General features: G+C 41.5%; 2 protein-coding genes across 7 annotated transcripts; one reads left to right on the top strand and one right to left on the bottom strand.

Annotated features, from left to right (window-relative positions):
• Positions 1 to 130: 130 nt before the first annotated feature.
• PAK1IP1 (PAK1 interacting protein 1) lies at positions 131 to 8,300 on the bottom strand. Of its 2 annotated transcripts, none has more exons than XM_057424320.1 (10): positions 8,157 to 8,300; positions 7,227 to 7,389; positions 5,329 to 5,449; positions 5,159 to 5,233; positions 4,469 to 4,521; positions 3,843 to 3,988; positions 3,661 to 3,758; positions 2,829 to 2,928; positions 1,282 to 1,408; positions 131 to 652 (listed from the first exon to the last, which is right to left on the bottom strand). In XM_057424320.1, the coding sequence occupies exons 1-10, from the start codon at positions 8,217 to 8,219 to the stop codon at positions 492 to 494; spliced, it is 1,107 nt and encodes a 368-aa protein (XP_057280303.1). In that variant the 5' UTR covers positions 8,220 to 8,300; the 3' UTR covers positions 131 to 491. The 2 variants fall into 2 exon arrangements, with proteins under 2 accessions (XP_057280303.1, XP_057280304.1); XM_057424321.1 differs by lacking the exon at positions 8,157 to 8,300 and adding an exon at positions 7,727 to 7,858.
• On the top strand, positions 7,901 to 20,824 carry LOC130607314 (tRNA selenocysteine 1-associated protein 1-like). Of its 5 annotated transcripts, XM_057424324.1 has the most exons (11): positions 7,901 to 8,038; positions 9,382 to 9,565; positions 10,762 to 10,839; positions 11,831 to 11,907; positions 12,007 to 12,137; positions 12,691 to 12,822; positions 13,689 to 13,808; positions 15,595 to 15,790; positions 16,295 to 16,340; positions 17,100 to 17,268; positions 20,512 to 20,824. In XM_057424324.1, exons 4-10 carry the CDS (start codon positions 11,878 to 11,880, stop codon positions 17,234 to 17,236), a joined length of 792 nt encoding a protein of 263 aa, XP_057280307.1. In that variant the 5' UTR covers positions 7,901 to 8,038; positions 9,382 to 9,565; positions 10,762 to 10,839; positions 11,831 to 11,877; the 3' UTR covers positions 17,237 to 17,268; positions 20,512 to 20,824. The 5 variants fall into 5 exon arrangements, with proteins under 5 accessions (XP_057280307.1, XP_057280306.1, XP_057280309.1 ...); XM_057424323.1 differs by lacking the exon at positions 20,512 to 20,824 and having other exon boundaries at positions 17,100 to 17,485; XM_057424325.1 differs by lacking the exons at positions 7,901 to 8,038; positions 20,512 to 20,824 and adding an exon at positions 8,395 to 8,510 and having other exon boundaries at positions 17,100 to 17,485.
• The last annotated feature ends 2,389 nt before the right edge of the window (positions 20,825 to 23,213 follow it).

Raw genomic sequence — 23,213 nt, 5'->3', positions numbered from 1 at the left:
ACAAATGAAATGTGATTGTAATAGTTTACCTAAATTTAAGAAGTTCCTTCTTATTGTAGGAGAACAATGCATACTAAAGGCAGATCATATTTTGAGTCAAATGAACAGTAAGTTTTTAAACACCAAAATGAAAACATTTATGTGTTTTTAATATGCATTTAAATGAGACAAAAATGTAACTGAGACAGATGCAGCATTTCTTATCATTTTACCTGGATTTTCCAGACCCAGTTAAAAAGTGTATGCTATTGTTAACAGGAATATATAAACATTACATATTACAAATTTCTTTTTGCCTCATTCACTTAGGAAAAGTTGCAGTGTTTTTTTTGCTACTTCCCAGGATGATTAGGCAATTTATTAGGGTAAAAACATTCATTACTTTTAATCAACAGATCAGTTCAGAGGTATATGTATTGCCAGAGGTTTATATCCTTATAAAAACTACAGCAACACCAGCATCTACTTTTTGTCTGAGAAAGTAGCTGCCTTCATGCTGAGCTATTCCATTTCTTTTTCTTCTTTTGCAGTGGAGCTTCCAATTTTTGCTTCTCTGGAACAATTTTTCTTTTTCTTTTTGCTGTTTTACCACTTTTATCAGTCCAACAACCTTTGTTTTTCCTGACTATGGATGGTTTTTCATCTTCATTTGCTGAAAAAAAAAAAAAGACAACAAATTATTCATACTGATACTTATGTCCAGTCTGTATAGTCTAAAATGGCACAGACATATTTGTATCTTATTTTATAAAAGGGGTTATGATTTTTTTATTTAGAGTGAAATGTGCAATTTATGCTAGCCTTGTCTGTGATATGAAAATGTCTAGAGATCATGTAAATAGATTACAATACAGAAAAACAACAGCAAAAATCCAACTGCGCAAGACTTCCTAAGTTTCACTCGCCTACCCTCAGACCTAGGTAAAAAAAAAATAGGCCTCAGACCATTTTTTTTTTAATAGGAAAACAAGACATGCACTTCTATCAAACTATTTCTTCTTCTCTTATCATTCTCAAAAGCTTCACAGTAGCTTCCACAGTAAATTATTCCAGTAAAGAAAACAAAACTTCCATACAATAAAAGTAAAAAGAAGTTTATGTCCTCCATCATACATGAGATGGTATCAGATTGGTAAGGGTATCTATATCACTTGCCGGTGTCTTATCCCCATTTCTTCAAGATACCAAAACTTTTTCCAATGCATACACTAAAACCGTCCCACTTAGTATATTCCATTCCACAGTCATATCAGCAATTGAAAAAACATGCAGTTCCCTTACCTTGAGACAATGTTGCAGCCTTATCAGAGTTTTCTTTAATTTCTGAAGCTTGGTCAAGCCAGACTGCAAGACAAGTCAGCCTAGCTTTGCTATTGACTTCACACAGTAAAGATGGTACATCTTTAATCTGAATATAGAAAAAAAGATTAATTAAATATTATTTTTGTTTAAATTTACTGACGTATTTAAAGTGAGAAAGTTTCTTACTGCCCACCTTCCGCTTCCTTTCTGGTGCCTAACAATGTTTAGAACTAGAGACTGCATACCAGTTAATGGTCACATTGTTATACTCTTATTCCTGATACCTTTGTTAGTGGTGGTTTTACAGAGAAAAATACCAATGGCTTTAAGAACATATTTTGATACGCAAGCTCAATGGTTAAGTTTAACATGAGGAATAACTAGAATGGTTACAGACATTCCTCCACCCCCCAAAAAAAAAAAAAAAAAGCAATTAATGGTTTCATAAGTTTCTCTAGAGTAATAAGGGTTTATTTTATACAGCTAAAAAAATTTGAATTAAGTTACTGCATCAGATTCCTTTTCTCCCTTAAAAAGGCAAGGCTGCTGATCAAAAGTAATCTCTTCAGACTGTGTTTCAAGTTGGTTAATTGCAGTTTTATCAGTCAGCTCTGCAAAATACTTGAACAAATATCAGACATCAGGGGATAAGTGTCACAAACGTGCAACATAACAGCATCAGCCTATCAGAAACTACTTGCATTAGGATATTCTACTTCACAGAGCTGAACAGAGCCCACATTTATATAAAGTTTTAAAAAATTTTGCTTGCTCAGGAAGAAAATAACACATTTGGGAAAAATAAGAACGGACAAATTCAGATTAAGATATATAAAGTGTATAAATGCTGTGAGGTATTTATTTGAACTATTGAAGATACTTACAGGGAAATAGAGTAGATCCTTTATTACACAGCAGTACATTAAAAAAAATCTAATTGTGATTTTAAAAGACAAGCCCAGAGCAAACAATAAACATGGGAAACGTTAAAGATAAGACAGGATTCCTTATTGAACTGGGCTACTCAGAACTGTTTGAAAATACAGGAAATGAAAGTACGCAGTACATTAATCTGATTTTTCAAAAGGACAACCTTTGCCCCCCACATGAACAACCACACCCCTTCAACCCCCCAGAGTTTTAAAAGAGCAGCAGCAGTCATCAACATTACAAAAATTCACAGCAGTCCTCAGAACATAATGTAACTGATTACATAGGCATTACATCTGGCCAGGCAGGTCTGAAGGGAAGCATGACTTAGAAAAACAGGAGATGAGATCTCTGTAATATCATCAGATTTTATAGTTTGTTTTAAAAAATTACAATAGAGAAATATGCAAGTGCATAAAAATATGTGCACATACATATACATCTCTACTGAACATAACCTGAAGGAAGATCAGAACATCCAGATTTCAAGCAAAATTTCCTCAGGGACTCAAAATTAATCTTTATGACAGAACTGTCTGCAATTTTGGTTGTCTAGTATTTTTCCATAAATGTAACAAGCAGTTAAATAGACCAACCTTATTAAGATCCAGATTCCACATTTTAATGTAACCATCACTGCATGCAGTAACAATAATGTGCTGTCCTTCTCTTTCAAAACTATAGATATCTTTTATTCTGTGAAGAAAATGTAGTACTTTGTTACTTTATAGCATGGCAGCTCAGTTCAGAACAGAAATCTGACAGAAATTAAGAAGACAGGTATGCAACAGTTTAAAAATCAGTTTGAACAGAAACCCCATGAACAACAGGCAGAAACAGTAATCTGTTTTGATGGCTCTCATTTACAGTGGGAATGCCTGTCTTTGCTAGGCTTGTCAGGATTCAATTCAGAACACTAAAACTTCTAAGCGCACACCATTAACAACATCAATATATTTTAGCTAATGCTTTTGTGTTTTGATAAACTAGAAGCAGCATTTGGACAAATATACTGTGTTCAGTAACAACAGAGAATATGTGATTACCCTCCTATTGTCTGAAAGAAGTACAAGTGGTTTGTTTTATTTAAGCATTAGTAAGACTGGTTAAACATCCTTTACATGGTCTTGCAGGAAGATACTGGTACCTAGTTTCAGAAATACAAAGACCACACACAGAAGTGTGCAACTCATAAATTTAGAACTGTAGTATTTCTAATTATATAGCTTATTGTTTTGCAACTTGCAAGGGCAGCACAGTACTCCTGCTCATACTAAAAGCAGACAAGTCTGTCCTAAATTTAACACATAAATTAATGTTCTACACTAAAACAATACCAAAAGTAAAATATGCTGAACATTATAAGTCACTGAACTTTACTGAGTACTCAGCATTGCTATAAATATTTAAATAGTAAATACAGAATACCTGTTTTCATGAGCTTTGAATTCACACAGGCATTTCTGAGAGTCACAGCTGTAGAACCTTATAATTTCATCACCTCCAGCTATGGCAAGAATAGAATCCTTGGAATGGGGTGAAAAAGAAGCAATTAATTTCATATGCTTCAAACCAGCTAATTTCCCATCACCTTTCTGTTTTCAACTTACTGTAATAAATCTAAGTGAAGAAATTCTCTTCTCTGTTGTGATAGTGCCAGTGATTGAAGCTGTGTCAAGTTTGTAGATATCCACTTTATTTGTTACCACAGTCACGTACTTCTCTCCATCAGGGGACCATTTAATTATGTGGGCATCTGTACATATTGATACATCAGTATACACATGTACACAGGCTTTTTGCACTTAATATTGCATGAAAATCTAAAAGTAAGAAATTTTAGAACCTGCTAGACACTGTTTTCTACCTAAGCCTGAGAAAAATTCAGGGGAAAAAAAATAACAACTAAAAAAAATAAAACAACTAAAACAATACTCTTCAATGTTTATTTCTGATTATCAGAAGTGTATTAAGAAGAACAAAACGCATTTATGTAAGTGTCCTGACATAAAATTTCAAGCAATAAAAACATTTACTTTAGTGTTACTGTGTTTTCCTTTCGGTAAATGGTTATTATTGAGGACATAAGTCATATATGCTTGCCTGCTCGTGCAAAAAAGACATTGTGGAAGTTGCTTGCAATTAACTGTCTTCTTGTTTATTCCAGTCTACTTTTCTTTACAAAAAAAACAGATCTAATTCTACTTTTTTAGTGGATTTAGACTGATCTACTCACTTTGCTTCAGGTTTTTGATAAAGGCTGATCGTCCTTCTACAAGATTCCAAGTTCTGAAAGACAACAGTAAATAAAGTGCATTCTGGTTAAAACAGCACAGTGAAACTGAACTGCTGTCTGCTGACATAAGGCATCCAAAGGAAGCTTTTAAGTATCTCTGTGCCTTCTTAATGCAAGAGAAAGTGATGACTTCACATATCACTTGCAGACTATAAGGTTGAATTTGTAATATTTATTTTAGAACCCACCATTAACAGTGCAGTGCAGAAAGGAGCCCAATACCAATTTGTGCTGTTAAAATAGCATTTTATATATTTAAAACCCATATATAAAGCAACATCTAAACACTCCAAGTGAAAAATTACTTTTCTTACACTAAGCAAAACCTGAGAGCTTTCAGAATAAACAAGTGTTCCAAAATGCACATATAATTACACATCTAAAAGTGACTATAAAGAGTCAGAGCACAAAAAGCTAGGAAAAGCAAGGACTGTTTTTAAAAGACTTAAAAATATTGCTGGTACCTAGAACATAAGAAGACAAAGCAATGAATTTCTGAACTGTATGCTGTGCAAATATGGTTTATCAGTGTTGCAAAGTCTAGTCCCAAAACGGAATTGTTGCTTATAACAATTTACTGAGAGTTACTGTACTACGACTCTCAGCATTCCTTCATCAGTTTCAACTCACCTTAATGTTTTATCTGTTCCTACTGACAAACATAATTTCCCAGAAGGATGGATAGAAAGAGATGTCACATGCCCCCTGATAAAACCAGAATAACGTGTTAGCCACATATACTCTTTACAAGGAAAATAAACATCAAAATTTATGTGAATAAGCAGAATTAGGAAACTCACTTATGTGCCTTAATGGATTTCAGGCACTCCCATCTTTTTGTGTTCCAGATACAAATTACCCCATCTTCAGCCCCACTCAGTAGATGTACAGTACCATAGAACTCCAAACAAGTTACTGTGCCTAGAAATAAAAGCCAGTACTATTAACAATGTTGTACATACTGAACAGTTACCACACAGAGAACGAACGAATTAACAGACAAGCTTATAACATCAAAACATGCCAGCTATTACCCCACCCTTAGGAAAATCTGCATTATTTCCTAACTATTTCTTCACAACTCCCCCAAACTTTCCTGTTATATTCAACCACTGATATGATTCAATATATCTATCAGCTGCCTGACAGCCAATACACATCTGAACTCTATCTGGTCTGTTCTCTGAAACAGCAGTGCTCAACCACTGTGGCACAGAGCTTCTATCAGTGGTAAGAAATGCTCCTAAAAAGCCCTGCTTTTGGCACACAGCTGAATTTATTGCACATGCTGCTTCCCATAAGCACCAGATTTACCAGAAGCACCAGATTTATCATATGTGAGTTGAACACAGGTACCATGTTCAGTCTAGCTCTAAGTACTTTGGTTATCAGGAGAAAAAGGACAATCAACACTGAGTTACAAATGACAAAAACATGAGTGCTTTATTTGTTTTTTTTTGTTTGTTTGTTGTTTTGGTTTGGGGTTTTTTTTTTTAATTATTGAAAGCAGCCCTGTGGAGAAAGACCTGGGGGTGTTGGTCGATGAGAAGCTCAACATGAGCCAGCTTCAGTGTGCACTCACAGCCCAGAAAGCCAACTGTATCCTGGGCTGCACCAAAACAAGTGTCATCAGCAGGTTGAGGAAAGTGATTCGCCCCCTCTCCTCTGCTCTTGTGAGACCCCACTGCAGTACTGCATCCAGCTCTGAGGCCCCAACATAAGAGGGATGAGGACCTATTGAAGTGAGCCCTGAAGAGGGCCATGAAGATGATCAGAAGGCTGGAGCACCTCTGCTATGAAGACAGGCTGAGACAGTTGGGCTTGTTCAGCCTGGAGATGAAAAAGCTCCTGGCAGATCTTTTAGCGGCCTTCCAGTGTCTAAAGGGGGCCTAAAAGATATCTGGAGAGGGGCATTTTTTAAGGGCATGTAGTGACAGGACAAGGAAGAATGACTTTACACTGATAAAGGGAAGATTTAGATTAGATATTAGGGTGAAGTTCTTTACTATGAGGGTGGTGAGACACTGGAACATGTTGCCCAGAGAAGCTGTGGCTGCTCCACCCCAGGAAGTGTTCAAGGCCAGGTTGGATGGGGCTTTGAGCAAGCTGGTCTAGTGGAAGGTGTCCCTGCCCACGCCAGAAGGTTGGAACTGGAAGATCTTTAAGGTCATTTCCAACCCAAACCGTTCTGTGATTCAATGATTTGGATAGCTATTAACTGACTACACAGCTGTAATTCAGGAGACACAAACTGGGGAATGTACCAGGTTAACTCTTCTGGCAGCAGCATCGTCCTCTCACACACAAGCTCTCTTTTGTGTGGCTCATGTCACACATCTGTGACAGGACAAGGACACTGGGAAAGATGGTTCTGGGGAGTAGGCATGGTCTAGATAGTGTCCTGACCAGACCAGAAATGACTTATGAGCCATTTGTGGGCCATAACTTCATAAACAGTTAAACCTAAAAATAATTGGAAGCCGCTATATTTGTGGAATCATACCCAAAATAATTTTTGGATTTTTATGCTCAAAAGCTTCCTTTGCTTGTATTGTCAGACTTTGATGGCTGCAACACCATCACTATTAAAGACTTACTAAAAAAAAAAAAATAGTCAATTTCCTTCTTCTGACAAGGGCCAGTTTTTCTGCTGTAAGTTTCTAACATCAATGTTTTTTATGAGGAGAAGCTCCCTTACCATTGTGCTGCAGCAGTGCCCCATGTTCTACCTTCTTTTTCATGTCATAGATTTGGATTGTCTCATCTTTGCTCCCAGTGACCACATATCTGTTATTCACAGCTACCGCTGACAACGAGGCAGTGTGTGCATGATGTGTAAAATCAGGGGCAACTGTCCAGGACTGTAAATGAACGACAAAATAAACATGTCTCTCTGAAGCTGAACTTCGACTTTATCATCCCGTACTTTCATTTTGTTTCAAGCAAAACATAAAAAAAATTACGTGTAAAAGGCAAAGAAATTACACTTAGCTGTAAGTATAATGGCATTTTACTGAATTAATGTGCTCTTAGGAGATTAGTCTGAACAATTAAGAGTGCAAACCGCCTTCTGTAATGAGCGTTGGCCTTAGATGAAGCTGCATGTGAAAAAGGATCTCCACAGAGATAAATCTCTTGGACAAGGGAGGCGGATTCTTCCTATTTTCCACCATTGGAGGCTGGAGACACGCCTTCCACCTGACACCAGCCTCGCGAGGCACTGTGGCATCTATCCTCTGCACTGCTGTTTACTCCCAGCTCCGCGCTGAACGGCTGCGAAAAACGAGCTCAGACCGCAGCCCCCTGCGACCACGCGGCCGGTCGCTTCCCGCAGCTCCCCCGGGAGCCCTGTCCGCCTTCGGGCCCGAGCAGCAGGGTGGCCGTGGGCCGCTCCCACACCGGCGCCAGCAGCTAGGGGCCGAGCCTGCGGCTGCCAGAGCCTGCCCCGCCCCCGAGGCGCTTTAAAAGCGCGGCCTGCGCCCGGTCTCGCGGCCGCGCAGCAACGAGTCGGTGAGTACTTGGGTGCGTTCTCTCCCCTGCTCTTCCCCTCGCCCCTCAGAGTGGGTTGGCGGGCGGCCGTTAGGGTGCATCCGCTTCCCTCCCGTTCCCTCCGCTTCCCCCACGTTACCTCGGCGGGTCGCACAGCGAACCCGAAGAGAACCTGCTCGTAACAGCCCGCTACCAGCTCCATTCCACCCCAACACGCGGCACTAGCTTGGGGTCCTGCCGCCGTCAGCCGCGGTCCGTCCGCCGCGCTGCCTGCGCCCGCGCCAGTTCTGGGCCCGTGACTAGAGGCCGGCAGCGCTCCGTCGAGGAACGTTCTGCGGCCTCCGGCAACCGTCGCGGAGGAGGAAGTGGTCGGGTGTGGCGGCGGCGTGGGCTCCGTGGGTCAGGCTACGCTGAGGGCAGCCCAAGCGGGAGGTCCTCGCGGGGCGGAAGCGGGGCTCGGCCGCTGCTGATGGCGGCGCGGAGGATGAGAGGCGTTAGTGCTGGGATCGGCGGGTGGGGGAGCTGGGGTGTGAAGGGGCACATCGCGGTGACTGATGCCGGGCTGTGGGGGCAGCCGGCGGGAAAGGGAGCGCGAACCGATCCGCTGCGCGACGGGAGGAGGGAGCGGCATCCTCCCTCCCCGCGGGGCCTCAGCCATCGCCTCACGGGCGGCTGGGCCGCGGGCAGGGCGGGGAAGCCTGGCTAGGCCTCGGCTGTTGGGCCGAAGCGACCCCGCGCCCGGTGACTACCCACCCCCTTGGGGCGCAGCGTAAGGAGCGCCATGGCCATCTCGTGGGGGCCCTGCGGGATTTGCCTTATTTAGTGTTTTTTTTTTTTCTTCCGCTTCGTGTCTTATCGCGTAGCACAATAAGGGGGAAGCGCGGGTGCTGCGGAGGAGCGCGGCCGGGCGGGGCGCACTTCTTGTAGGGCGCCGTGGCTCGTCCCTTCCCGTCGTGCCGAGTGGCTGATAAAAATGCGTCATGCCATGATGCGGCCCTGGCCTGGGCTCGGCGGATCCCCGCTGCCCTGACCCGCATCCGCCTTCAGTGTGAGCGAAATTAACGTCGAGGGGGGTGTCTCGCCCTCTCCTTCGCTGAGTGGTGTGAGCACAGGCGATTTTATTTGCAAATGGCTTCATCTGCCTTTTTGGCAGTGCAAACGTAATAGATATAAGCGTGGAATAAATGGTCTGGTGAAACGCGTGTGTAGTCCAGTTAAAGAGGTGGTTGAATTCTGGAGATTAAAGCTGCCCTACTGCTTAAATGAAAACTAGATGTGATTGTAGCTATGGTTAAGGCAAATGGAAAAAAACGTAAGTTAATACATGCTGTCTTAACGACTTTTTAAATATTTTTGTATTTTAGTGAAAAGATCAAGAGGCAACCTTCAAGATCTGACAGGGAAAGAGCACAAAACTGCAATTTTGCATCAAAGTCCACAGTAACTGATTGAGAAACAGTTGCATCACTCGCCTTGCGATAGCCTGTTGCAATAAAAGGGCTTTGTAGTGTGTGCCATCTTCTGCTAAATCCACACAAGTAAAAAGTGGTAAGTTAAAAATATTATAAGCTTGTGGATTCAGACATTAATATTTCAGTGTTTAGAGCATGGAGGGTTTATGGTTCCTTTTATCAGAAAGTAATGCTTGACTTGGAGAAACATCACTATATGGATGTTTTTATTAATAATGACCTTCTTTGACAGGATGATGTTGCAGATGCTCAGGTAATGAGCACAGTTAGTCTTAGTAAGAGGGCACATGCTAACTTCACTAGTATGTGCTTGTATTTAAGGGCTTGTTTCTACTTGACTGCTTTCTTGGGCTCAGAAAGAGTGCAGGGATGGAGTAATTATATGCATGGCTGCTCTAATTATGACATGGCTATCCTGTGTCAGGTCAGTTTAATCCATTTTCAGAGTAATGGTGGTAAAAAATGAGAAATGGTGAATGAACAGCTGTATATGGAAGTAGGTGCAAAATATTTTGCAAATGAAACACTTCTGTATTGATTGATATGGGCTGGGTGACTAGGGTAAAAGGCTTAGAGGCCATAGGAATCAACAGAGAGGTATATATGTCTTCAGGAAAGTGTATTTACTGGTTTAGTGATAGCAGTAAAAGGTTATTGCCAACTCACTGGTAGTGAGTGAAATGGAAGAGGCAAAAGAGAAGATGTACCTGAGAAAATGTGCAGAGAAAGATCACGTTTACTTGTACTGTGCCCTTTTGGTTTATTTCTTTTGTTCTTTAGCATGTAGAAGATACCACAGCTTGTTTTTAGCTGTGTAATTTGTGGTAAAAGTAAAACAACTTTTAATTTGGCTAAAAGAAAAACCCACCCGAAGGGCTGTACAAAATGTATTGAAGCCTCTATCTCTGATGCCTTGTTTTTAAACTATTTCATAATATGGATTTTCTGTGTTACTGTGTTATATGTAGGTATTTCAGAAGTAATGTTAAGTTGTAGGTGACTTAAAAGCTCTCTAATTTTCTAGTGCATTTGCTAGTGGGAAAACTTTGTGGACTATTAAATTTTAAGAAAATGAGGATGACTTCTAATCATAATCCCATTGGTCATATACTGTCTTTGTTGCTGTTGCTTTAGCAGTGAAAAGTTAAAACTTGGAAATCTAAGTTCTGAATTAATAACATTAAAAACCTAAGGCAAGGTGAACATCTTTGCAAGTAATTTGTCTGAAGGTTCAGATTCTTCATCTACCTGTTCCTCTCCCATGTTTTTCAGCTGAAGAAGCTGAAACTGAACCTGTGCTGCCGTAGTCTTCAAGAAGGGCGGAAGACAGTTTGAGCCATGGCGAGCCAGGTAAGATCATTTGGTCAGAAATTCAGGCTTGCAGTGCCTAAATGGATTCCAGAACCATACTCAGAATTTCTAGTAACTGTAAAGCTGAAATAGCTAGCTTGCTCTGAGTTGGGCATTCTTTTAGTCCTATGATTGCTTCTGGCAATGTAAGTGGTGGCTGTCCTTGGGACACCTACTTGCATCAACTGAAGCAGGTTGGGGGCATAACATTAAGTTTTCCAGTTTGGATTACTTGAGCATGAGTTCTTCTGAAGGACCTTGTGCATAACACTCTCTATATAAGATACACATAGAGGTGTTCTAGCGGAAGAACGTTAAAGCGTGCGTAAGTAAAAAAATGTTGCAAAACACCATTCTTATTTTTGGAAGTCTTCGTTCTTCAGAATCTTGAGGGAGGCAACCTGTGTTAATATGGCTGTTGTCTCCCTTGTCTTTTCTGTAGTTGCCCCACTTCCTTTTTAAACTGTGTTTCTTTGGGTTTTGGTTTTTCTTCTTGGTTGTTTTTTTTTTTGGCAAGAGGTGCTTTTTTTTATGCCTCTTCCTGGCCTTGCGTCTGGGTTTGAGTTTTTCCTCAGCCAAGCTAGTGCCTGTTCCAGGTCTGCTTTCTCCTTGCATTCCATTAATCGGCCTCCTGTTGTTCCTGGCCTGGGAGAGTGAGTCAGAGCTGGGTAGTGAAGAAAGGCATCTCACATAAAAGAATCCCTAGGTGAGGGGAGATAGGGACAGCTGAGATCCCTTCTAGGCAAGAGTGATGATTTCCCTGCCTCTTCATCACTCAGACTGCTGCTGCTGCAGGGTTTTTTGGAGTCCTGGAGCTCGAGTGGAACACAGTCCAGTCCTGAAGCTAATTAACATTTAGGATTGGCCAACATCGGAGTGCTGTCTGCTTTTTCCCTAATTCCAAGAGGAAGCGGTCGATCCTATAGCCAGCTTTACAAGTCAGGGGAATATGGCTGTTCATACAATCCTTTGGCTCTGTTATTTTTGCCAGGCGTTTTCCCCAGAGGCTGCTTTCCCTCATGGGAGGCGGAGGGAGAAATGGGACCCCAGGCTTCTTTCAAGGGCAAGGTGAATATGGGGAAATCACCTGTGGTGATGGGGAGTGGGAGGGAGGAATGTAAATAAGGCTAAATACTATAAAGGTGATTTTTTTTTTTCTCCCAACAGGAATTGCTGGCGAAAAAGAGAGAATGTCTTCAGGCCTACAGCTGGTGGAGAACACCACAGAAGAAACGGAAGAAAAAGAACAAAATAAAGCCAGGAAGAATAGAGTTTGTCCCTAGTAGTACTGCAGCCAGGTAAAGAACTTTTGAAAGAAGCTCTGACCCTTTATCTGCTGAAATTAATAGTAACCAGTGAATACCATAGCTTATTTTTTAAAATCCTGAAATGGTACACCTGGTGCCTATACATTTAAGTATTGCTAATGGAAATGCATTGCCAATAGAATAATGAAGCTATCTTGTCTGCTTCTGCCATAATTGCTAAGAAGTGGTGGCAAAATAGTTAAAGCTTTTTTGAATCATATGGCTGTAACTTGAGTTAATATTTTTTTTCTTGATGCTTTTGTGCTTTCCTCCCCTTCAGACAATAAATGCCCTTTAAAATGCTTTTTCCTATTTTTATTGTGAAAGTGGCAGAATGGACCCAGATAAATTGAGAACTCGGTGTGAGAGTGGTGGCATTGCAGTTCTGTACATTACTCTGCAGAGCTTTGCAGTCAGTACTGCTCTCAGAGTTTATTTCCTTATTTGTGCAGTGATAACTACCTGCCTGTATGTTAGGTACCTTAATACTGCAATCAGCTACCTTAGTCTCAAGCTTGAAAATTGTTCTCTCATCTTTTTAAAGACCAGATTATTCAATATTTGTTGGGGAGCTTACTCCAGAAGTGGATGATTTCCAGCTCTATGACTATTTCCTAAAGAGGTACCCCTCATGCATTGACTGCAAAATAGCAACAGATCTGCTGGGATACTCCAGGTAATGCCTGTGAAAATTTGTAATGCTGTCAATGTTTGCTTCTATAAGTAACATACAAGAACTTGCACTGGAACCATTTCTACGTTTTCTTCAGATGTGGGAAGAGAGATTAGTCTCTAGGATTATATTTTTTTGTCTTTTAATGGCATAAATCCTCATGTCTAAAACTTTCTGGTGTAAGCAGTTAACGTAATCTTCCGTTTAGCCATATGTGTATCTGCATGAAAGCAGCTAGATGGTGGGAGAAGGGAGAGGTGTCACCAAAATATGTGCTGCTGTGCTTACATACAGTAGTGCGTCCATGTAGTCTTTTGCAGTACTGAAGACGGTAATTGCCTTTTTACATGTGGGAGAAAAGTGTAAGGCCTGGCTAATCTTGGGGTTGGGAGATTGAAACTGTATTAACAGCTAGTAAAAAAAGCTTAGAAGTTATACTCGCCAGGCAGTGAGTCAAGCAGGGATGAGCGAGTTTACTCGAGCTGGCTGTAATAGACTAATTCTAAAAGCTTCAGAGAAAAGAAGTTTAAAAAGAATGATAGTAGGAGTGGGTTAATAATTAACTTCTGTAGATGCAGAAACATGGAATCTGATTACTTACACAGATAGCAATTAAACTGTACAGTTTCATTGGCTCTCAGCAAGTTGCATCGTAATGCTATCAAAGAACAAGCTTTTGGCCCAAGATTTTAATTTTGTGAAAGCATCTTCTGTGTAAGTGCACATGCCAGAGAGGTTGCTTAGCTAATAGAAGCTATAGTAGCTGCTATCTTTGGGTTTCTTCTTTTTTGTAGAAGACAAATTGAATTCATTAGCTTTGTAACTGTTATGCATACTAGAATTTATTTTCTCCCTTTTGCAAATTGTAGAGGGTATGCCTTTGTCAGATTTGGTGAGCAAGGTGATCAGATGAGGGCACTGCAAGACTGCCAGAATGCACCAGGTCTGGGGGGAAAACGAATCCGGCTGAGCATAGGAATTTCTAAAAGGTAATAAATGAGTTGTGCATTGATACAATAATTCTAAATAATCAGATTCTTGTAGCTCTGCCTTTTTAAAGTCTGTGGCTCCTGTATAATGGCTGTACACACAATGCAGTCTGCAAAATCAAAAATGCAGAAGCACTGTTTTGACTCAACCTTTCAGGATTGCTGGGGGAATCTAACTCTAAGTCTAGCCAGATCATGTAACTTGGGCTTACCTGCTGTTGTAACCAGCCTTAATTCTTACAATAGCAAAGCTGAATGCATTCATAGGTATTTTCCAGGACTGGGCCTGAAGCAGGTAGAAGGAACAAGAAGTGTTCTTGCATGCTGGGGAGCTTTTCTTCTAGACCTTTCTCTCTAGTTTAGGCAGTGTAGCACATAACTGTTTTTTAGGCTGGCAGAGAAGGGATCTTTTAAGTGGAAAAATACAGAATATAGTAGGGAAGAAGCTAAAGGAGATGTTGCTGAAGCAATTTTAGAATATTATGCTTTTCAAGTGGTTGGGGCAGCAGGAAATTTAGAATGGCTTGATTTTGAGAGGGTTTATTACTGTGCCTGCTCTCTTCTCTCTGTCGGTTATTTAAGGCAATTCAAGTCTATGAACAGAGAGTTGATACCAGATTTGATAAACTTTGATACTCTGGATAATTCTGTAAATGTCGCCTCTGCTTTACAATGGAAATGCTCTTATGCAAGAGAGCACTGTCCAGAATAACATTGACTAAATTATTTGCAAACACGAAGAGGTCACAGAGAAACATGTTTCCTCACTTCTGCTGTCCAGAAGAATGTTGGCAGTACTTCCAGATTTTTCTTTCATGCAGAGATGCATGTAGGAGAGAAGTTAGCAGCAGAAGACTTTGAGACATTATGTAGTTGTTTGTTTACTACAGTAGCAAGACAATAGGATACCTGATTGAGAACATGTGTAGCTTCACAGTCATGAAACTAACATAGGTATCAAAATACACATCGGTAATCTGTATCTGTTTCTGAATGGCTGAGTACTATACTTTCTCAGCATCAAAATATCCAGCCATCAGAGTAGTTTGTCACTAAGACGCTTACATTGGAAACTCTTCTTTCTGAGCTCCTTCAGTTTGCATTCTTGACAAAAAGCCTGGTTCTGAGTTTTCTGTAATGAGGTAGGGATGCACAGAAATTGGACTCTGCAAACACAGGAGGCCTGCCTGAACGAAGCAAGTGAAGTAATATCTTAAACATAAAGGATTATTTTTGAATGTGCAGCTGGACTTCGTGAATGTATTTTCATGTGGTGTGCCTCTGGTTTTGTACCTCTGTTCTATTACAGACCACACTTGTGCATTGATTCTAGTGTGAACTTGTCCCTGGGAAAATGTATTCAGGTGAAAGAAAGTAGTGAAAACTAATCAGCTGGCCCTATGGTATGAACCAAACAAAAGATAGACTGAACACATCTTTAAAGCAGCTGTGCTTGACCAGTGTCTCTGCTCTTAATAAATTTGACTTCTATCAGTAGCTTGCTTGTACAGATACTAAATATGCTCAAAATGAATACCAGTAAGCATCATGATGTGCGTTAATCTGTGAAAATGAATGCTTTTGGTATTGCAGAGGTGAGAGAATTTGCTTCTGTATAAACTTGAGATCTTGTGCTGTGATTTAGACTGTTGCTTTTGGGCAACTATTCAGAAAAGCTTCCTTTTAAACTTGGAAGTCTGTAAGTTAGTAAATTGTTTAACTTCAGAACTGGGTTTGCAGTTTATTCTTCTCAAATTCTAACTCTGTGTAACCTCTCATGTTGCAGACTGAAAGCAGAATTCCAGCGGTACCAGTCATACAACTACAATGACTATTACCAAGATTATCAGAACTACTACTCGCAGTGGAATTATGATCCTTATGCTGACTACAACTACAGCTCCTATACTCCCTATGATAACATGCAAGCTGTTGGAGACTGCTCTTTAGGAGATACTCTTATGGCTCCAGCTGTTTTTGAGGTAAAGATACTACACATTTGCTTTAAAGAAAAAACTTCACAAATTGTAAGTTGTGTGAATTATATGAGAGCACAAAGTCCTAAAACTGAAATTGTGCTTTCTGCTTAGTGTGGGTGTTAAAATAACAGGCGTCATTGAGAAGTATCTTTTAAGTGCTTAAGTACTGCATCTGTAGAATCAGAGATTAATACATCATTATTCATGTATGCCAAATAACAGTTCTGATGGCCTACTTGTGTAGGCTTCCTCTCTTGCTGTTTTTCTGATGCACTTTGCTTAATGCAAATTGAAGAATTATTTTAGGATGGTCTTACCTTAGATCAGCTAATTTTTCAAGTGGAACTTCCAGAAGTCCTTTCCAACCTGAACTATACTGTTACCATAAAAGTTGGTTGGAGAAACTCTGAGACTGTGATTTGGGAGTACAAAGTTATTTTGTATTCATGATGCTTTCCAAAATGGATTATGATTATAATTCAATTTAAAAGTTTTTTTTCTCTTTAGGAAACTTCAGCTATGACTGAAATTAATGATGACCTAATAACTGAAGGTAACTGAGTTTAGCCATACTTGGCCCTTTAACAATATAAGCCAATGAGTATTGAATGACAAATGTTTTGCAAATTCAGCTGATACAGTGGGACCTTCTGTGTGCTAAAGTTGAGATGAGGTTAGGATTTTAAAGCTGACAGTGGTAGACTACATCAAGTAGAATGGAACGTTGTCAACAACACAGTAGGTTTCGTTTTAACTTTGCCTTCATTCTCCTTCTGAAATGGTCTGATACTGAATTTGTGATGTCTGTGTATTGATTTTGCTAAGCATATTCTGCATTAAACTCATGAATATGCAAAAGCTTTGTTGGAGAACTCTGAGGTAAAAGCTTACATTGCAGGTCCTAAAAGGAAGATTCAGCTTGTGCCTAAAAATTTGGTACAAAACTTAATTGTTTGGCCTGAAAAGCTTTCAGGCAGTTCCTTGCATAGAGACAGTCTTGTCAGTGTTCAGAAACTGTCCTCTCTAACACACATTGTAGTAGAAACTAAATTAATTTGGGGAAATTTCCATAGTTAATTACCCTTAAATCTGTTCTTTATCTTGGAATGCCAGTGTAGTCCTAGCATTCTAATACGCAAATTCCAGAAGAAGCTGGACTTGTCAGATTTGTTAAAATTCTAGGTGAAAAAACATCTTGCTACCTTTACTATTAAATCCATCACATTTAACTAAAACACATTTTACTAGTCATTTACTTTTTTGTGTATGTGTGCATCCCTCCCACTTGTACTTACCAGACTTTTATTTTCAGATCCACAACTTTACTTGGATGTTGATGAAATGAACAGACAATTTATGGAGACAAGTGAAGAACTCTATGATTCCCTCATGAATTGTCACTGGCAGCCTCTGGATACGGTCACTTCTGACATCCCCTCTGCTATTTAAGTGTCTTATATAGCATGACCGTAACGACCAAGGTGCTAAAATTACATTTCTTCTACATTACTCTAGATCATAAGTTTTAAAGCACAATGATAGGTTGGGTTTTTTGCTATGCTTTTGACAGTTTCTGTAATTTTTTTTTGTTCATCACTCAGAGCATCTTGAAATCATGTAAATATTCTAGAAATGTAAAGAGTTCAATAGGGTCTAAAGATAGACTTGCCTGTGTAAATAAAATTTTGTTTCTGCAAACCTGCCAGCAAGGGATTTTACTTACATACGTGAAGCACATTCTCTTCTGGCTTGTGGTATTCCACCTGCCACTGCATGGACATCAGGAGTAGGGAAAACTAGTTCTCACATACTTCCAAGTTACCTAGGCAATCTCTTACAAGCTCTTAACACATTTGATTAGATGGCATGTGTATATGGGAGATGCTCCCAGAGTTTGCCATGGGAATGCTTGGGCTGCTTCTGCAGTCTGCTGGCACTCACTGTAGTACTGTTGATCTGTTAGGTCAGTTAAAATTGCTTTATCAATACATGATTTTAAACATAGATAAGGGCAAACTTTCAGCTGCCATAGCTGCAAACATTCCAAAGACTAAACATGATCCCTACTGACAATTTTATTCCACCCTTCCTCCTGTTAATCTTCTCAACTGACACTTCACAGCAAAGAAACTGGTGTAACACAATACATGCTCTTAAAACCTAAAAATCCTCTGAGAAAATAATTTTTTAAAAGGAAGAAAGTTAACCGTTGAAAATAAAAAGATCCTAGTAAAACTTGTCACCTAAATTGCTAAACATCTAATTTATTTTTTATTTTTCTTTTCAGTTTTTGTGCTCGGGTGTTTGATAGTGATGAGGTTATAAAATTTTTGTAGTATGAAGAGTTTTCAGTATTTGAGTCAAAGGAGACTAGGGGAGGTAGCAATGAGGAAAGTTCTGCTTTAAGCTAGCTACTTCTGAGTAGCTTCTTCTAAACTCTTCTTATAAGGAAGGGTATAAAGTATTTTCCAGTCATAAGAACTTCTTAAGCCCATGTGTTTGCAAAAGTATTTACTCTGCTTAATTTACATGATAAAATAAATTGGGCCGGAAACAGAAGAATACTCTTCCAAGAAAACCGGTATCAGAAGTTATCAGAGCTAATAGCTGTGGAAGCTACTAAAGCTAGTGAAGACATTTGCCATGTGTGTTTTTTGGGGCAGCCTAAACTATAATTGCTGTGATGGCAGATGAAGTTCTCTGGCTTTTTTTAATGACTTAATTACATTAAAATTGTGTTCATAATCTATGTGCTGTTCTTAAATTTGAAATGTTGTATTTCAGAGTGAAGATGATGTTGGCAGATCATTTCTAGCTGCTAATTAGATTCTCTTTACAGCTTAATTTTCAGCTAGGAATATTTTTCAAAATTACTCCCATGAAATGCAGATTTTCTAAAACACAAAAGGCTTTTGGAGTACTAGAGGAAGTTCGTTCTTCCTGGATTTTTTTGTAGATACGCATGTAGGAAGAGACAGCAAAAAATCTCACCTAGGCAGGAGGAGTAGCATCGCAGTTATAGGAACTGTTTTCCCTGGAGAGATCTAGTTGCAAGGTAATTGCAACTGCTTGGAGTTCGGATTTCTTGGATGAACGTTTCCCTTGTGTGAAGTGGTAAGGCTTTGGAGGGTGATGGTAGAGAGACAGTTAATGAGAATATGTCAGGAAGTGGAGTAAATAAAGCAAAGAGAATCTGGGTAGGAAAGGGGGTGCTTGTGTGCCTGCATAGAATTGTTTCAGAGAACTGCAGTAGGGAGGAAACTCAAGTTAGTATGTGCAGACTTCTTGAATTTGGATGGGAGTATTAAGCTTCAAAACCATACAGGATTTGATGCCACTTCAGTTGTGGTGTATAGCTGTGTTGCTTGAGCTGGGTAATACGAAAAGGTTTGTTAAGGGATTTTGTACCAATCAAGCAGCATGACAGCTTGCAGGTCTGTGCTGTATTGTATTGTGCTTTGAAGTGGCTTGCATATCATCACCTAACATTGTACTGAAGTTGCAGCAAGTAACTTTTTAAAAGCTTTTCTTGCATTACCAGTTGAAAATGAGATGCTAAAGATATGCATTGGCTCAGCAGAACTCCTATGGAGCATCTATGCTACTTTTTTTGTATTTGGGAGGTTGACTATATAATAAGGAGCCCATGTAGCTATGGGATTTTGCTTAAGTCTGACACTGTACTACCACAGTATGTAAACCTCAAACAAAGTTACAGTCTGTAGCCACCCCATTTATGCATATTTTACCTGTTAACAAGGTCTCTGGACTAGAGACTGTTTCAGACATGCATGTGCCTTTTGTAAGTACCCATATAGTGAAAATTCTGTGAAGGTAATGCAGTGAAAGAGGTGGTTTGGGCTGCTGTTTCTCCCAACCTGAGAAATGTCGGGGCTGTATTTTCTTCCAGTCAACATATGAGCAAAATGAGGCAAGAATCTGTTGAGAGGGAGCCCATGTGATACTGTCCTAAAATAGTTCTCTGACCTCTTTTTCTGTCTCCTGAGCCTTGCTAGCTTATTCCTACTTCCAGTTAGGAGTGCATATGTGGGATCAAGATCGTGTGTGCAGCACATACTCTTTACAGGAAAGGCACTGTAGAATTTCTTCCCTGTATTACTGGTGTGGTGTTACCCATGAACCCCAAATACAGGAAACAGTGAGTGTATCACAACTGTGAGAATATGTTGCTGAGACTTTCTACTGAGTAAGCTTACAGTTCTTCCACAACTGTCCATCTGCATTAGCTAGTTTAAGAAACACCTGAACACATGCTCATGCCTGCCATCAGTTCTACAAAGATCTGATTGCAGTGGGAGCATTTAAAAACAAAACACAAGTTTTAGAAGCAACTTTTTCAACACCAGTCTATTCTAGTTGTGTTTTGTCTCTATTTTACCCAGCTGAAATGTGTGGTTGGTGGTTTTTTGTTTTTTAAGCTTGATGTTTTTTTTTTCCCCCCAAGAATATCTAATACTGGTTTTATAAACTCTTCATTGCACCTAGCTGTGATAGTGCCTTTACTCAAAACCTGCTCATTTCTTTGAGTTGTGTTTTTGTTTTCTATCCCTTCTCTGCACAAAGAGGTTTTAGTAGGATGAGGGGCTGCTAAACCTATAGTCAGTGAGTAGGGAGAAGGAAACAGGCCAAAAAGGGTGAGGAGTACTTAGAAAGGGTACAAAACAGTTAAATGGTACTTAAGCCATGAATGTTTCTTTTTGCAGGGATGCTCTTGGACCAACAGCTTCTTTCTAGCGCTACCTCAAAGTAACTTGCAGATATAACTCACAGGGAAGATTGATCAAATGGTGATGATCCCTATCATTCTGCTGGAGATTATACATATTTGCCTTTTGTTTTGTCTTACCTCTAATAACATATATTTAAGTTCAGTGACTCATGTCAATAGACATTGTTTGACTACATCAAATATTTCTGAGTCATGAGTGTCATTAAAGGCATGTCACTGTATGGAAATTGTTCTAAATAAGTAAAATGGAAGTAAAATAAGTAAATAAAGCAGCACTTGAATTTACAGAGCAAACATAATGTAGCTGCCTTTGACACCTCCATGGAAGAGAAAATTGTGTGTACAGGTTGCTCAATACATGTGGTGTGCATCAGAAATGGGGAGTCTTGTTTTCAATTTGCCCAGCTCTTAACATGTCCAGTGCAGAAGTGGTTTTAGTCAGTTCCCCACATAGGTATCATCTTAAGTGTCAGTGTTGCTGCTGAACATCTGTTACCAAAAGGCACAGTTTGTGTCCCTTGGTAAGTCTTGGGCTTCCCATAATGTAAATATGTTATGATACATTCTTCCTTGCCCTTTCCTCAGTTGGAATTTAGCAGGATAATTGCTTCCTGGACAGAAGAGAGTTACAATTCCAGGCTAAAATGCTAGTCTTTTCTTGTATTTTGGTGACTGACACAGTTTTGTTTGTGTTTTTTTTTTTTAATAGCATATTGTAAAAATGGAGCCTTGTCCTAAAACTGGGCTGCAGGTGTTGCACACCAGTTTACATGAAGTGAGGCAGTTCTTGCAGGTGACTTTACACATCTGCAGGGGGTTTATCTACCACTGTGAGGCATCCCACTTCACACACAGTTGTACTTATGGCAGTAGGGTAGGAGAGGAAGAGACTGGAGTTCTCTACTTCATTAGAAGATACACCTGGAAAGTAATTCCATGCTGTGGTAATTTGGGAAATACTCATCTTTAGGTAACCATGAGAGCAGGACTGAGATATGGAGGAGCAGCAGGTTGTGTAGGAAAGCTGGGGAAGATACTGATGAGGTTAAAAAACATTACAAAGCCAAGACTAGGCAGTACCAGTCTGCAACAGCCTTCCTTCTGGAAGTAGTTCCTTCGCTGCTGTGGGTGGTTTGCGTATCTTCAGGCCTTTGAAATCACCTGTACTGGTTTGAGTTCCCCAAATCCCCACACCGAGTGTGAGGCACTGGCACAGGTTCCCCAGAGAAGTTGTGGCTGTGCCATCCCTGGCAGTGTTCATGGATGGGACTTTGAGCAACCTGGTCTAGTGGAAGATGTCCCTGCCCATGGCAGGGGGTTGGAACCACATGAGCTTTAAGGTCCCTTCCAACCCAAACCATTCTGATACATACACTCTTCAGATGTATGCTGTGAGAGATGCTTTTGTTTCTGGTTGAGCGGGTGCACGCTACATTGCAGCTCCATCTTTCACTGTGAAGCACCTCTATGTAATTTTTTGGTACATTCTGTGACTGTTTTTATTACTGACTTCTATACAGGGAAGGTGTTTGTGGTTTTCTGCTCTGCTCCATCATTACCAGGGTGGATCAATGCTCTTAAGATGTAGAGCTGTAAGATTTTCCTCAACTTTTAGCAGAATAAAACACACGCACACACACCACTTTTACGTGTTAAAAATTTGTACTAGAAACGAGGTTGTCTTGTTTTGCGGAAGAAAAGGCTGTGTTGAAGCTTTTTATACTCGCCTCCTTCCATCCGCCAAAACCGAGCAACAACTGACCTGCAGGTTCTCACTTGCATTGCTCACGCAACTCCGCCTAATGGCGGCACGCCGAGAAAGCACCTCTTGTCCCACCGGCTCCATCCCTTCCCTGCCGCATCCCTCCGGGAACACGCGAATCCCCGTCTTCCGGGGCGGCCCGCGTTACGCCGGCACGGACAAGGGGTGGATAAGTTGCGCTCCCGGAGCGGTATCACCGGCGAGCGCCGCCGCCTGGGCTTACCCGGCGCGGCCTCACCCCATCACACACCTCCGCTCCCGGTTGCGGGTTTCCCTCCACCCCGCTTTGCGGACCCTGGCAGTCCGGCGAGCGCGCAGCTCGTGGGGCGGGCGTACGGGACGTTAACACGGCCGCGTTGTGGCACAGCCCCTCCCGCTTGCCGCGAGCGGGCGGTGCCCGGGCGCGCGGAGCCTGCCGGTAGGTCCCGGTGTTGTGACGCAGCCCGCGCGGGGTAGTGACGCACGGTCTCCCGGCGGACGCTGTGTGGTTGGTCGGTCGGTCGGTCGGGCCGCCGGAGCAGGGGGGGAGGGGTGAAGCGGCTGAGGCCGCGAGCGGGCGGTACGGTGCGGGGCCGGGCGGCGCCGGTGGAGCGCGAGCGAGGAGCGGGCGAAGGGCGTGCGCGCGAGTGCAGGGGGAACGTGAGAGGGAGCGCGCGCGCTCGCGCCCCGGCGCGCGAGTCGAGCGAACCGGCGGCGGAGTGGCGCGGCGGGGAGGGGCAGGCCGCGGAGCCCCCAGCGCAAGGCCGCGAGGCGCGTGGCGGGCGGGAGCGGCGCGCGGGCCGGGCCTGGCCGGGCCGAGCTGAGGCGGTGACAGCACTGAGCGGCGAGTGTAGCCGGGCCGCAGCGCAGGAGCGCGCCTGCACGAGGCGGCCGGCGGGGGCTGGGGCCGGGCCCGGCGCGCGCGCGCGGCGGGG

The sequence above is a fragment of the Pezoporus wallicus genome, unplaced genomic scaffold (genome assembly GCF_028554395.1).
Source record: "Pezoporus wallicus isolate ANWC-B61680 ecotype Strahan unplaced genomic scaffold, APGP_CSIRO_Pwel_v1 contig_5485, whole genome shotgun sequence".
Classification (NCBI taxonomy): Eukaryota; Metazoa; Chordata; class Aves; order Psittaciformes; family Psittacidae; genus Pezoporus; species Pezoporus wallicus.
Note: the sequence above shows the minus strand (reverse complement) of the source record. Positions and strands in the feature narration are given on the sequence as shown.

Coding starts and splice junctions, on each gene's coding strand:
- PAK1IP1 (XM_057424320.1), bottom strand. CDS start 8,219: ATGGAGCTGGTAGCGGGCTGTTACGAGCAGGTTCTCTTCGGGTTCGCT. Junction 5,450..7,226: donor GGCACTGCTGCAGCACAATG/GTAAGGGAGCTT, acceptor TTTTATTTCTAG/GCACAGTAACTTGTTTGGAG. Junction 5,234..5,328: donor AAATCCATTAAGGCACATAA/GTGAGTTTCCTA, acceptor TGGTTTTATCAG/GGGGCATGTGACATCTCTTT.
- LOC130607314 (XM_057424324.1), top strand. CDS start 11,878: ATGGGACCCCAGGCTTCTTTCAAGGGCAAG. Junction 12,138..12,690: donor CCTAGTAGTACTGCAGCCAG/GTAAAGAACTTT, acceptor ATCTTTTTAAAG/ACCAGATTATTCAATATTTG. Junction 13,809..15,594: donor AGCATAGGAATTTCTAAAAG/GTAATAAATGAG, acceptor CTCATGTTGCAG/ACTGAAAGCAGAATTCCAGC.